At 41.4% G+C, this 15,718-nt stretch overlaps 2 protein-coding genes across 7 annotated transcripts in view; one reads left to right on the top strand and one right to left on the bottom strand.

Moving 5' to 3' along the window:
• Window positions 1-15,718, bottom strand: part of robo3 (roundabout, axon guidance receptor, homolog 3 (Drosophila)) — a 184,199-nt gene that overhangs the window by 102,879 nt on the left and 65,602 nt on the right. The window lies entirely within an intron of this gene.
• On the top strand, window positions 10,367-12,847 carry LOC146660207 (uncharacterized). The gene is made up of 3 exons (XM_085419530.1): window positions 10,367-11,553; window positions 11,698-11,980; window positions 12,108-12,847. Exons 1-3 carry the CDS (start codon window positions 11,144-11,146, stop codon window positions 12,777-12,779), a joined length of 1,365 nt encoding a protein of 454 aa, XP_085275656.1. The 5' UTR covers window positions 10,367-11,143; the 3' UTR covers window positions 12,780-12,847.

Genomic DNA, 15,718 nt, shown 5'->3' with positions numbered 1-15,718 from the left:
GCTGCATGTGTACTTTTAGTTCTTTGTCACATTATTTCACAGCCTTCCTCCATCTCTCTGTCTTGGGTCGTCTCATCTAATTTCATGACCTTTTGATGTAAAGATGGAGCGCTACACATGGCAAACCTTGGTATTTTCTTTTCTCGAATTTGCCAACATAATTTTCTCCTGTTCGTTACTGGAAGGCAAAAAAGATTTTCCTTATTTTCGCGCTTAAAAGACCATATGAACTGATGTATTGTTCTTCCCACAGAGAAATGGCCAACATCCTTTACCAGAACCACTTCCTTCCTGGCTATAAATCACCATTAATGTATAAAAACAGTGATGGCAGTCCTGATATTGCTGGGAGTGTTCAAGGAGCAGTTTTGCATGCCGACAATTACAAGAGCTGATAAAGCTGAGGAAGAGGGAAAGTAAAAGTCTCTCAGATATATACGCCCACAGCTGTTGATGTCAGAGATTAGCCTTCTGTGAATTCATTGTGCAAATGCTTAAAATAATTGCTATTTAGCTGCCCCAAACTTGAGCTCTGATTTAAAGCTAAAAATGTTTTTTCAACAATGCAAGTTCATCTTTTAAAGTACCTTTAAAATCCCTGAAAGGCTAACCTTGAGAGAACACTTTTAAGTTGGAAATAGCCAAAACTTGAAGCAGAAAATAACAGACTATTAAGATGGAATCAGTGGCACACTGCCTACGAGGCACTCTGTACATTCTGAATCACATGCATATGCCCCTATATCTGATGATGCAGCAGAGCGGGGAGAATAAGTCATTAAGACTATTGCTTATAATCTCGGTAGGCAGACCCACTCGTGGTGAAATCACTGTTACCTTGAAATGCCATTAAATGCTTATCATCTGCATCTATAACGAGACATTTGAACCTTTTCAAGGTTTCTTCTCCATTTCTAGTAATGAGACCCCCATATGTCTGCACCTTTTTTTAAACTCATAGCGGGTAATAAGAGGACAACCCCCTCAAGAGGATCCAATGAACGAATTCTAGTATAGATTAATTGATTAGGAGGGTGGCGCTCTAAGATGACAATATATCTCTTTATTGATCCACCTTTCAATGGGAATGGCTGTTATCCAACTTCCCTCAGGGATGAAAAGAAAAAAGAGGAAAAAAATACGAGGGGGAGGTGGTAAAGCAGTCCAGCTATTAGGTGGGCAACTAATTTCCTGTTTCTCTTGCTGGCTTTTCTCAACTTGGATTCAGTCCCACAGTGTGAATAAAAGGAAATATGGGCAAGAGATCCAGTGGATTGCCATTTAGACTAGAGCTCTATTGTCTCTCTACTGTCTCTGCTCCTATAAGAATCCATTTCTTTATCTCCACTTCTTCTCAGAGACCTCTTTCTTTGCCATCACTCTATATTGAGAGCGCCCCCCCCCCCCCCCACCCCCCACCCCCACCCCTCGCCCCAACCATTAATTTTAGGGCTGTGAAGCGAGACGCACCTTCTGCTTTCTCCAACGCTCTCTGCATATATACGAACTGATAGGGGTATATGACAGGGCTGGGCGTCCCGTCTGTTTGCCACCACACATTATGATGAGAGGGGCAGATTGTGGTGTCAAAGCAAACATTAAGCTCTTGTTTATCTGCTGGGGTTAACCATCCAGTGGGTTTCATATACTGACTGTATTCTGTAATGAGTGGGGATGAGGTTTGGCACTTGTACTATAAGCTGTGTGGATGTCTCTCTGAAGACAGTAGCTGAATGGGTCACCAACAGCAGAAACTGGTTATGATGAAGGACCAAAATGGGTAATAAAAGCGGTTATTTTGAATGACGGACAACAATTTTGCATTTTATGACTTGGCTGTCCTTTCAATTTGTGAGATGACGAGGACATGGAGGAATCCTGAATGCGTTTGTATTGGCACTAAGCCGTAAGAGCTTCAGCAAACCTTGAAATATATTACAGCATTGGTGTCACTCTACTCTCCTCTTTACTTAATCTCTTCCACTGGGTTTTGGAACAGCCGTGGCTGTTTAAACCATGGTTTTCTTTTCTTGAGCGACTGATTCCTGAGAACACTGGAGAGGTGTTTTGAGGATTGATGTTGCCTCTGATGCATCACTTTCCTCACTGGAAACATATTTCCTTGTTTTCTAAAATGTCTGGAATAAAATTCAGCCTATTGTTACTAAAAGATGTCTTATCTTTGACACATCATGATATTCATTTTGTTGCTCTCTCCTACACAAAAACAAGCTCGCTGCTCCTCACTTTGTCAAAGATGTCTGGTGTCTATATTTCTGGTTTGTTGTCTCTATTGGCTGTGTAGCAGAGACCTCCTATGCCCCCACCTGTGGTTTAGCTGAGAGAGCTTATTGGTATAATGGCAAGTAATGAATGGCATTACCTGACCTGACAAGACTGGACTTACTGTGATGTGGTCAGTTTTAGAGCCAAAGCTTGTAGTAACAAGTGTTGTTCATGACTTTAAACTGTTGCTGTTCTTTTATTAATACATTTAGTAATATATTTGCAAATAAACCGTGAAAAAGTCATTTATGTTTCTATACTGAACAATGCAATTTTCACATGACTGCAGTATAGGATTGTATGAAGTTATGCAGGATGCAACTGTGCCCGACCTCTGCAGTTTCTTGCAGAAGATGCGCACCTTGTTCAAAATAGTCTTTTTCTCAGGCACCAAGTGGTGTCAGGACAGAGGGTCAGAGCCCACAGCCGGCTAGCGCACTGTGCTGCTCTGTAATTTAGCCTCCTCTGCTTCCCCACCCCACAGAGCTCCCATCCATTCCTTTCCTGTGAGATGAAATGACTCTTCCAATTCTCCCATTCTGCACTGGGGCTGCGAGGTGGCAGGGTAGCGGGGAGATGGGTTGGTGAAGTGGCAACTGCAATTATGGCCCTCCCCACAACACACATACCCTAGAGAGCCTGAACAAAATTGTCTCCCCTCCACATACAAGCTCTTCCGACTCCATTCCTTCTCTCACCTGCCGTTAACAGGCAGCCCCGGCCAGCTGTTACGGTGTGTGACAGAAGCCATTCATGCCTAGCAGCTAGCTGCCTTATTTTCAGTAGGACTACATGAAGGAAAGAAAAGGCAGTGATTCAGTAACATGCATAGTATTTCCAACTAGCAAAGTAATAATTTCACTAATTTCAATTGGATATTATTAATTTAAAAGTCTAAAAAGGATTAAAAAAAAAAAAAGCTTATGAAACCAATTTTGCTGTAAAGAGAGCTGCAGAATACATCTTTCTGAGGATGCAACCAGGAAGCCAAAAACAAAATCTGTGTGACTGAAATTAGAGACTGCAACCTGAAATAATTTGCCATTTCATACTCCTGTTTCATCATATCCACTTCCAGGGAGCAGTAATCACACACATAGACAGATCAGACAATGCTAGATTTTACACAGTGATTACGAACAGACTGCCAGTCTCCTGCATTGAATTTGACCCCCCATCTCACTGGACTCCTGTGGAGAGGTAAGCTAATATTCTGTTATTACTTTAGCTATGTTTCATGCAAAGTAACCCATTATATTTCCAGGACAGAGCTGTGTTGTCTGGCAAATTGGAAAGGGAAAGTAATTACACCATGAATACACACAGCTAGCTCATTTGTTAGAACCGAAAATTGATCTAATAAAGCAAAATAACACTCACAGCAGACATTCTCATTTTAATGGGAGATGGCAAACTATAGCACAATGCTGAGTGCATACAATATCACAGTGGTCCACTAAAAGTGTAGCCTTTTACTGTTTGCCAGTCCTAGCCTCCAGTGACAGATCAAATAAGACTTGTAAGTATACCTTCATTGTGTCAAAGGTCACTGTGAATGAAAATGAAAGAGCATGACAGCACATGTGCAATCAGGAGGGAAGATCAATGCTATTCAGACCACTTTGGTTTCAGACTGCAGTGCTCACAGTTGATTGTGGTCTTAATGCTTTCTTTGATTACATTTCTTCAGGTTTCTTCATCAAAAATAAAGCTCTGGATACATTTTGGTTGTTTTTGTAACTCCTGTAGTGGTTTGCTGAGATTACTGACCCATGAGTTTGAGATTCTTTACTTTTTTGTAAATACATCATCTGATATTTCATTTAGAAACATTCCCATGAAAATTTAGCATACACGTGTAATTAATGCAAAATAATCTAATACTCTGTCTATGAAGATACTGTACGTGAGCTTTACCTATGGTCAGAGATGAGCAGAACTGTTCAAACTGTTTTAGAAGAAGACTGGAACAACTCATTCCAGACCACAGAACTATTCTGTACAACCAAGCATTTCTGGATTTACTGAGAACAGTCCCACCAGAAAAAGGACACATGGGTCAGAGTATTTTCTTGAGTTTATATACACCTATAATGTCACCACTCATTCTACCACTAGTTACTTGCCCTATTTTCTCTATTTGCCTTCTATATTGGGTGGAGTTCCAGCTTCCAGTTGATCAGACAACAGTCCAGGCTGTTTGTCAGGATTCATGGATGGCTGGGAGGTCATCTCCTAGAAAAAGAGGTCACTAGTACACATCAGTAGGAATGAGTCAACCAGATAAAGAGCAATGTTCTGTAGAAATAGTGCACAGAAAACTGTGGAACCAAGCGCTTTCAGTTGTACGTAGGGATGGGTAATGGCACCAGATACCGGTAGTTACCGGTAGTAACCAGACCGAAAAGCAGCGCACATTTCGGTGCTTTATTTTCTTGAAATGTCATACACTTTGAATTCTAGCCAATCATTTTAACTTTCCAAGGATAGTAGGCGGGCCCAGGTACGTACGTCCTTTTAGAGCAGAGCTACAGATTAAAAATGCCCAAGGTGAAGCGGTCAAAAGTCTGGCTGTACTTCACAGCAAAAGATGCAAACTCAGCAGCCTGCAACAAGTGCTTTAAGGTGATACTGTGCAAAGGAGGTAACACCTCAAATCTGATGAAACACCTGGCGACGTATAGCATTTTTTTAAAAGCCGAGAAATGCACCGTATTTGATAGCTTGCTGCAAGAGCTCACACCGAGCACATCTACTGCGGGTGTGGTGCCTGTTAGCGGACCCGGAGTTAGCAACATCCCCCAAGAACCCGAAGAGGAGAGTCCTGGCCCCTAGCTCTGCCAGTGTAGCAGAAATGATGACGGATGATGATGGCAGCAGCAGCCGTTCTTCTCTGGGTGAGTCGCTTAATGTTGTTCGCATGTAATTTACATTGAGTAGGCTAACCACGTTATTACATTAATGCATGTAAGGTGAACTAATAAACACCATCGTAGTGACATGCGGCTGTCTTCTAGTTTGATAGAGTGATGCCATATATGCCCTATAGCTGCAGAAAAGGCTAACATTGTTATCTTTTTGCAAAAAAAACCCAGCTAAACATGAGAGGTTTTAGGACAAAGTTTGTGTTTTCCATTGTTTAAGCACCAATTCCAACCAAAGGAGGTATGTTGTATCAACAGAAAAGGCTAACTTGGTTATCATTTTGCAGAAAAAAAGGGACTGCTAAAAATAAAAACATAAGAGGTTTTTGGACAAAGTTTGTGTTTTCCATTCTTTAAGCACCGGTTCGAGCACCGTTTGAGCACCGGCACCGTTTCAAAAGTACCGGTTTGGCACCGGTATCGGATAAAACCTAAATGATACCCATCCCTAGTTGTACATATGTTATATATGTAGCTGGGTGGTAAAACTTAATTTCATAATGTAGTTTCCCACTTGGGTTAAATAAGTATTCCCTCAGGATGTTGGGGTTGGAGTAAATGTATTATGTGTCAACTTGTTGCTGTTTTGTTGTTGTAAGGTTTAAACGTGCTGCCAGAAGTTACATATAGTTTGTTCTGTCTCCATTTGTTTTTCTCTTTATTTACATAGCTTTTTTCTCTCTCTCTATGAAACTTATAGCGGGAGTCTACATTGTGATGAAGAGAGATAATTTTATTACCGGAACTGAAATCAGATCTATGAAACCCTGAGCTCCAAATAACCAACAAATACATGAATTTAAGAGGCACTCATGCTGCAATAATCTCTTATTATTCTCATCTCCAGTTTGAATAAGCCTTTAAGGTCCCTTTAGAAGCTTTCTTCGATTCAATACCGCTCTCCTTGTCTGATGAACAAATGTAAAAAGTCTGGGAAAAATGGCACCGACATTCCTCCTCAAACCCCCAAATAGAGTGTCAGGGTTAAGCGTTACTGTCTCAAGGGGGAAAACGTGAGATAACGAGTGAGAGCCTAGTCCAAACACTCGAAAGGGAAAACAGCTGGAAATGACTGGTTTACATTTTCATATCATGACAGCACTGTTAGTATGAATACTAACGGCGTTAGCATGTTGAAGAAGTTTGTTTTTGCATTAGCATTTATCATGTGGTGGAAAGTAGAATGTCAGTCATTTAATTTTTTTTATTCAAATACTATCCAAAAAAGGGCATTATACAAATATTGCAATAATATACAAATGACATTTCCGTGAGTACCAGATGGACTGGATTATGAAAGCTCCAATAATGAAGACGTACCAGAGGTTTATGCTAACATATTTCCAATTAGCTCCCCAAGAGAACTTAATCTCATGAAGGAATTTATATACACATATAAACCAAAGCATTAAAACCATCGGACCAGTGTTGCTTGAATCCCCATCTTACTGTCAAAACAATTCTGACCCATCAGTGGTATCTGAAACCTGGATGCTAACAGCAGATCCCATAGGTCATCTACAGTCCTCAAATCCTTCCTGCAGATAACCAGTGAGATGGGGGTGAGTATGTTACACATTTTTTAATCACTTAATAAAGTTAGAGATACTACTTGAGCTACATAGGTTGTGCATATCTGAAGATCAGCAGATAAGGAAAAACAATTATCAAAGTACCTTTTTTCTTTACTTGCCTTACAGTCAGCTGACCTACACTTTAGAGGGCTGGAAAAATTGGCAGTAAGTGTAAATTCATTGGATAGAAGGAGACGAATGTGATGGTAAAATAAGCCCAGGCTAGTGATAGCTGCTGATAACACCACACTGACTTTTGTGCATCTGCAAAGACAGCATGCTAACGCAAAGTAGGGAAAAACCCAGAGTGATGTTAAAGCTGAATGTGTGCTCTCTCCAGGCAAACAGTCAGACTCTGATCTTTAATACAGCATTGTAGCTTCTACCTGTAACTTTTCAATCAGCGTGGCAGTTGAAGTGCTCTTTGAGCTCGTTTTCACATTTGCTGCAGGCTTTGGCTCAAAACTAAAACACTAAAGCTTCTGTCCTCATTAGGACCAGCATGGTGCGTAGTATTATAGCTTTATGTTGTTAAATGGTAATTATGGGACAGTACATGTTAGGTGTAATGCAGCAGTAATGTACTAAGCAGTGCAACAAATTACTTTCTAATGCAATGTACTACCTTTAAAAAACATAATGAGTAATGTGTGCTTCACTGTCAGTCACATTGTGTTGTCCCTCACTCCGCTCTGGTTGAGGCTTCCCCTTGTCCTCATGGGGGAGGCTGTTGCAATTAGAAGCGGCAGGACAATGATTGTGTGTAGTTGGACTCCATTGATGTTTAGATGGATGGTAGATATCAAGCTCACATTTACATGAACGTCAGAACCCAAGACTTCCAAGCAAGTCACTGGACCGTAATGAGATGATCAGTGTTATTGTCTTCACCTCTCTTTAATGTTCTGCTGAAAATTGGCAGCTTCCTCAGCACACATGTAATTTCCCAGTCCAATTTGGGAAGTCAAAAGATTTCACCTTTTTTAAACCATGAACTATTCTGACCTTCAGCTTCTGTGGCCAAATAGTGGAATAATAAAAAAGACTGAGAGGGATGAGGCAGCCCAAAGCACATGGATGCATTAAAAGTCTTTTGTTTGTTCAGGTTCAGAACCACTTCATCATTAGTCATCATTAGTATGCTGACGAGTGTGAGGACGGAAGCTGTGTCTCTATGTGAAGTTTTTTAATAGGTTTTTCACAGTATTTCATAAAAGGAAAAAAAGAAATATATGTAAGAGGGTAGACTAAGACATACGAATTAGAAGTTACTGCAAAAACATACATAAGTGCTGTGCTAGAAAACCTCCACTGATTCAGAACTTAACCTTAAATATAAAGTATTAATTAAGGTCATTACATTTAAAAAATGTAGCTGTGTCAATGGAAACACAGCGACATAAAGACGCACACAAAGGTGCAACTATTCAGCTGTCGCACACACACACCTACACACACTAATTCAGCCTTATCCCTTTCATCACTGCTTCACTTCAGCCTCTTTCTTCTCCATCAGCAATTCTTTTTTCCCATCATTGTCAGAGACGGCTTTATCCCTGTGAAAGCAAGGACATTGCTTGGCTGTAGGATAGGCAGCGCTGCACTAGAAGAAAGCCCTTCACAGATGATTTCGGCTTTCTCTTTCCCTGACGGGGGGAGAAATCACAATCCCTTGTTCGCTGAAAATTATTGCTGGATTACCTGTGTCCCCGTGCAGCAGAGCTATCACAGCTAAACCAACCCAACCTGGATTTATGAATTTCATGATTGACGCAGAAAGCGCAAGAAGAATTACACACAAAATCTTATTTTCATTATTTACGTTTATATATATACCACTGCCAGACCCCATTTCTCTCATCCTGCCTTTGTTTCCTGTCTCTTTGTCTCTAATGATGACAACAATGACCAGGACAGGACACACCAGGCTTACAGAGATCCAGGTTTCCTCTCCTAGCCTTACTTACTTGTTCTTGGCGTCAGTTTCTTCCCACCATGCCCTCTGACATACAATGTGCCTGTGGCTGATAGGGAGAAGAGACAGTACTGGAAGCAAGGGAAGGTGGTGGAGGGGGTTGGGGGCTCATTGTTTTCTTTCACTCTCCTGGATCTCTCTTTATTTATGATACCTCCTGCACGACCAGGGACATGCAGCGACCCCAGGAACTACATTCAGCCATAATGTGCTGGTGATTGTGTCTTGCAAAAGCAGACTATCCTCTTGTGTGTTGACTTTCTGGCTGATCACAAAACAATAGCCCCCCTGCCCATCACTCTGAGGGAGACAGTTGGTTTGAAGTTTCAGTGAATGAGGGCCACTGGGGGATGGTATCCAAGGCTGGACCATGAGGGGGAATAATGTTTCAGAGGGAATAGGGGGAGGTTTAATTTTAACAGTTAGTGTTGCCTTCATCTTCTGACAAAGTCCCTCTGGGAAAATGATTGCAAACTATTCAGCTTTGTTTAAAATGTATTTGGTTATTTAGGAAAAAAACGTTAAACATTTGTGAGCAACTGTCCTCATGCCCACCATGCACAGCAGCACTGAGTCAGCAGCTTATGTTAAAACTGTATGCCTGTGAAAGAGCCCATGCAGGTAATGAGCTATTGGCAGTTGTTAAACAGACTGTGTGTAATGGGTCGTTGGAGCAGTGAGTGCCCTGCTCACCTGTTAGCCTGAGCTTTGGACCAGCTGGACAGGCCAAAGAGCAAAGGTGGGCAGTCTGTGGGAAGGAGTTCACATTTGAAGTTGCTTAGAACGGCCTCTTCAATAAATGCAACAGCTGATATGAATCAACCTTACAGCTGTTCATGCAACTGTTGTTGGACATTATTTCGACTCCATTACCTTTTCCTCAGTTCTGTGACTATGCTGTCATGACAGTACGCACCTATCCAGCCTGTGTTCAAGAGGGCAGATAGGGTTCATCGCACTCGCTGTATACATTTACACCATATGCTTCATGAATATTTCATGCTAGATTAAAGTTTTTCAATTTCCTTTGATTTCCTTTTAAAAACAAACAAACAAAACAATAGTTGGTCACTAGTTTAGGTATGACCTTCCTGAGAGTACAAAAAGATTCAGGGCAAAAGTTGGATTTGCAAACAGACAGAAATGTCACATGTATATAAAAGATTAAGATAAAAGTATTAGTATTGGTTTCTGTACTTAAAAGTTTTCTAGCATTTTGAAGACACAGTGTTAGCTGGTAGTGTGTGGACCAGTTCTGTTTACATTATACATGCTTCCTTTAGCCAGTATCATTAAAAGATGTAGCATACATTTTCACTGTTATGCAGATGGAGTCATTTTTGAGCAGGATGTCCTTCAATGCACGCATTAAACAAATATGTAGGACTGTGTTCTTCTATCCATGCAATATCTCTAAAATTAGAAATATCCTGTCTCAGAGTGACGCTGAAAAACTAGTTCATGCATTTATTACTTCTAGACTGGACTAGTAGAATGACAGGCAGAGCCTTCAGCTTCCAGGCCCTTCTTCTGTGGAACCAGCTCTAAGCTTGGATTTGGACAGACAGACAGACACCCTCTACATTTAAGATTAGGCTTAAAACGTCCCCTCTTTGACAAAGTTTATAGTAAACGCTGGGTCAGGTGACCCTGAATCCACCCTTAGTTATGCTGCAATAGACTTAAGGCTGTCGGGGGATTCCCATAATGCATTGAGCATTTCTCCTTCTCTCACCCCTGTTCACTCACCATGTGTTTATACACCACCCTGCATTTAATTATGACTTATTACTAATCTCTGGCTCTCTTCCACAGCATGCCTTTTGTCTTGTCTCCCTCCCTTCATCCCCAACTAGTTGTGGCAGATGGCCACCCCTCCCTGAAACTGGTTCTGCTGGAGATTTCTTCCTATGAAAAGGAAGTTTTTCCTTCCCATTGTTGCCAAAGTGCTTACTCAAAGGGGGTCATTTTCTGTATTATTGTAGGGTCTTCACCTTACAATATTACAGTTTTTCTCGATTGCCTAAACACTATAACCAGGCCTCTAAACTAAAATTTCAAAACCGTAACGCTATTGTTCAAAAAGCTCACCCATTTCCCTGAACTATAAACACTATTCCCTGCTTTGACACATGACTCAAATTTGGTGAACTGTTACTGCAAAACTCTACACACAAATCCCTACATTTTACAGTGCTTACACCATGTAGTCATTTAGAAAGTACTAGCATGCAATAATGTTAACTTAAGTCAGCATAGCTTGAGCTCAATTAGCACACAATTAACCAGGTGGAAACACTAGGAGTCAAAATTTAGCACACACCAATCAGAACCTGCGATGGATAGATAAAAGGGCCAAAGTCAGCTCATTCAGGTTTGAAACAATGGATCCAAAGAGATGCAAAGGAAGAGGACGTGGTGAAGAAAGAGGACGTGTTGAAGGAGGAGGACGTGGTGGAGGAAGAGGACATGGTGAAAGAGGAGGACGTGGTGAAAGAGGAGGACGTGGTGGAAGAGGAGGAGGAGGTGGTCTAGGACAACAGGAAGGTGGTGGAGGAGGAGGGAGAGGTGGAGGAGGACGTGGTGAAGGAGGTGGAGGTGGAGAACGACGGCGACAAGGAAGGGGAAGAGCAAGGGCAAGAAGACAGTCAGTCTCAGATGAAATTCGAGCCACTTTAGTTGACCATGTCCTTGTCCATGGGATGACTATGAGGGAGGCTGGGCAACGAGTACAACCAAATTTGAGTCGCTTCACTGTTGCCTCCATCATCAGAACCTTCAGGGAGGAAAACAGGTAGGTGTACTTGCAGTAAGACTGCTTTGTACAGTAACGTTTAAGTTACTGAACTTATGTGTCTTGAGTTTCAGTATGTTTCCATTATTTGCCTGTAAAATGAATGTGTGACAGTTACAGTAATGAGTGCTTCTATTTTTGTAGGACACAGAGACGACCACCTGGTGGAGGCAGGTTAAGGCTTTTGTCGGAGGAGCAAGAGAGGGAACTTGTAAACATGGTAATTGCAAATAATGTAATCCGCCTGCAAGAGATTCAAAGGAGAGTGATTGAGGATGATCATCTTTTTCGAGGCATAAATGCCATCAGCCTCTCCACAATTGACTGCATCCTCCGAAAGAATCAATTCCGGATGAAACAGGCATACCGAGTCCCTTTCGAACGAAACTCTGACAGAGTGAAAAACCAACGTGTGGAATATGTTCAGGTATGAGTTTTGATACTGTATAAAGTATTGTGTACCATCACAGCATGGCAGTTTATGCTGCCATTTCAGCACTCTTGAACTGTGGTTCAGGGTACCGATTGACTCTACTGTGTTATGTGTTTTGCAGAGAATCTTTGAGATTGAAGGACGGCCTGTTCCCCATGAAATAATCTTTGTGGATGAGGCAGGTTTTAACCTGACCAAAAGAAGGAAAAGGGGGAGGAACATAATTGGCCATCAGGCTATTGTAAATGTCCCTGGTCAGCGTGGGGGGAATGTCACTATGTGCGCAGCCATCAGCCAACGAGGGGTACTCCACCGCCATGCCGTACTAGGACCCTATAACACTATGCTTCTCCTTGCTTTTCTTGATGGTTTAAGACAACATATGTTCCAGCTGGACTACAGGGAACCAGCACAGCCAGAGCAGCCTCACTACGTTGTTGTGTGGGATAACGTCAGCTTCCATCGCGCTGCTCTGGTTCGTGACTGGTTTACCAATAACCCAAGGTTTTCTAATATCTTTCTGCCTGCATACTCTCCCTTTCTAAACCCGATAGAGGAGTTATTTTCGGCATGGCGGTGGAAAGTGTATGACCGAGAACCTTATGTCCGTGTTCACCTCCTTCAGGCCATGGAAGAGGCCTGCCTAGACATATCAGTAGATGCATGCCAGGGGTGGATCAGGCATGCAAGAGGATTTTACCCCCACTGCCTGGCTGGGGCCAATATAGCCTGTGATGTGGATGAGATTCTCTGGCCTGACCCAGACCAAAGACAAGATGCTGAGGTGGGATAATGTTTCTGGTGTGTGTTGTACTGTATAGTACATGAATGACAATGTGCCACTGTACATACATTGGTTGCGTCTTTTGTGTTTATCATGTGACAAGGGTTTTGAAGGGGAGAACCATAAGCAACCTATTTGTTTTGGAACTATTGTTTTGAATTAATTGTACCAGTGTGCAAAACTCTGTTGTAGTGTGTGTGTTTTTGAGGGCTTGTGTTTGATGTCTGTGGGCAAAGTTTGGTTTTTCAGCAGGAGTGAATAGTTTTGGGTGTAGAGCTTCATTTTGACCTGGAAATAGGATGTTTGGGAAATTGAGTGAGATGTTATGGATTTGTGTTTACTGTTGTGAGGATATGAGGCGTAGTTTCAAGAAATGTTTTTTAGCAATCGAGAAAAACTGTAAGCACCTTGAGGTGACTGTTGCTGTGATTTGGTGCAATTTAAATACAACTGAATTGAATGTAACTGAATTATGAGTGACTTTAATTCTTTATACCAACTGGATGTTATATCCCCACTACCTTTTCATACAAGTGGCACTGATTCCAAATAGTAGAAGTAGCCTTGTAAAGCAAATGTAAAAAAATAGTTCACATGTTAATACCTGTCCTAGACTAACTCTAAAAGTTGTTCACCTATTAAGAGTTGCAGACAAACTTTGATTATCACACTCATGAAGGAAAAAAAAGCCCAATCTGAACTCAGAAATGGATTCCTTAACCAAACAGAGCAATGAGAAACATTACAGATCAGTGTCACTGTGAAACATTGTGTCACATCTCAAGACTGAACAGTTTCTTTCATTGCAGCAACTCATTCATTGATGTCAGAGCCACGACTCATTTGAAAAAAAGATTAGTCACCTGCTTCGACTGACACAGTGAGAGTATGAAAATAACCACTAGACAGTTTATCTCATTCTTTGGGTTCATATTATTTGTAACTTTTAACAGCTGCCCTGGGGCGCACTGACAGAGGCGAGGCTGCCAGACACTGTGCCACCGGGCCCTCTGACCACCACCAGTAGGTAACGGGTGAAGTTTCTTGCCCAAGGACACAACTACCAAGACTGTCTGAGCTGGGGCTCGAACCGGCAACCTTCCGATTACAAGACGAACTGCCAACTCTTGAGCCACGATTGCCCCAACAACATTTTCCAAGTCATATTTTTTTAATTTTTTCAAACTATTTAATATTTTTGTTTATGTCGATTATGCGCAGTAGAAGGGTCAATAGGAGAAACTTATAACTGGTTGTTAGCCTTGAGCTCCAGTCTGCATGCCCCAGGGCAAGATACTAACCCCAGGTTTCTCTCCGATGCATCCAACAGAGTATGAATGTGTGTGAATGTCAGAATCAAAGCACCTATGTAGAAAATAACGTATAGAAAATGTGCTTGCATGAATGGGTGAAGTCCAAAGTCCATGTACCAAAAGCCCTATGCTTTGGTAGATGTGCTCAGAACAGCAAACGTCTGATTGGAAGATATATTATCCTTACAGAGCAAATTGTTGTTTGTTGCTGGATAAATAAAATGTTGCTTACAGAAGAATTGGGAGAGATGCAGTACAATGCTATCTTATCTAAAGCATTGCATGTATTTAAATGTAAATATATTTAACAGATATTATTCAGTCTAACTGCAATGCAATGCAATCAAAGCAGACTGCGTAGCTCATGTCGGAGCTCACTGTGACAATGAAAAGTTCTTCCTGCTAGTGGCAGGCATCATTAGCTTCCTGTAGTGTCATCACTTTCAGTTTTTTTGTTTTCATTTGAACTGACCCGTGACATTGTGACGGTCAGCTCGTTAATTCGCAGAAGCTTAAGCCAGAAAAAGCATCCCAGTTATGAAATTGGCCAATTATCTGGCAGTGTTTTCATTTTGGACGGGCAAAGCAGTGCCGGCCTGCCAGCAGCTCATTAGGAAATGACTGGCTGCATCTCCGGAGCTATTCTCCATTTTGATATCCAAAACAAGGCTGGGTGAGCAAACGCACCAGTCTGTTACATGTGGCATCTCATATTGCAAACAATGATTTCATTCCTCTGTTGAGTTACAAGTGATAAAGCTCCAGGAATACAATGGATGGGATTTAGTTTGGATTGAGGAATCCAACCTGGGGAGTGAGGGGTTTGCACACACCAAAGGGCCACAAGATAAATGCGAGAGGTCACAAAATGTTTATATATATAGTCAATCATTTAAAAACAAAGCAGAAAACATTCGTCTTTGTGTGTCTGAATAAGCAAAAGAAGAATCGAGGACAGTGGATGAGGGCGGCTTGCCAGCAGATGGCTATAGTATGGATAGTATAGATAGTGGCTTTGCTTGGCTGTTAAGATGTTAAATGCTGTTTTCTTAACAATAATTCATAAATAAAAACACCCTCTAAGAATGCAATGCAAAAATCTGCAGTGTTTTAGAGCATGAGGTCTAAACCACAGAAGCTAGCTTTGATCTTTAGTGGGCCGGACGAATGAAACTCCCCTTTCAGTCAAGGATGTTGTTACCAACGTTCATGAAGACATTCTCAGAAAACCTATTGGTGTTACGCCTTTTTTCTCTTCACAGAGTTGTGTGATGCTGTCCTTATATACAATTATATACAATTTCACTATTTCTGGAGTCTAAATACAAACATTTTTATTTTATTTTATCAAATATCACTTACAGAATAACAGAGCTGATCACAGGTTGTGGACACGGTGGAGAAAAACGTCAGAAGAACAGCATGTGATTACAGTTTTTTACAGACGCTAGGACACATTTCTCAATACTTAGGTCACGTTTGCAAAACTCCTCACACAGTGAGCACAACAGAAGTCTATGTGGGCTAAACTGAGGATCAGTTATCATTGTTTTGGCACAAAATGCATTCAATGACTACATCTCTCAAATTTCATGAATTATCTTCTCACTCAGACACAACAACTGCCAAAAATCT

This window comes from Rhamphochromis longiceps, linkage group LG10 (assembly GCF_057381845.1).
Source record: "Rhamphochromis longiceps isolate RC_006_pf linkage group LG10, R_longiceps_female_GT1.1, whole genome shotgun sequence".
Taxonomy (NCBI): domain Eukaryota; kingdom Metazoa; phylum Chordata; class Actinopteri; order Cichliformes; family Cichlidae; genus Rhamphochromis; species Rhamphochromis longiceps.
This window is presented reverse-complemented; position numbering and strand designations above follow the sequence as displayed.

Bases quoted from the DNA above. Each gene is read 5' to 3' on its own strand.
- LOC146660207 (XM_085419530.1), top strand. From the start codon at position 11,144: ATGGATCCAAAGAGATGCAAAGGAAGAGGACGTGGTGAAGAAAGAGGA. The intron at 11,554-11,697 runs GTAGGTGTACTT...CTATTTTTGTAG, and splicing joins ACCTTCAGGGAGGAAAACAG to GACACAGAGACGACCACCTG. The intron at 11,981-12,107 runs GTATGAGTTTTG...TGTGTTTTGCAG, and splicing joins AACGTGTGGAATATGTTCAG to AGAATCTTTGAGATTGAAGG.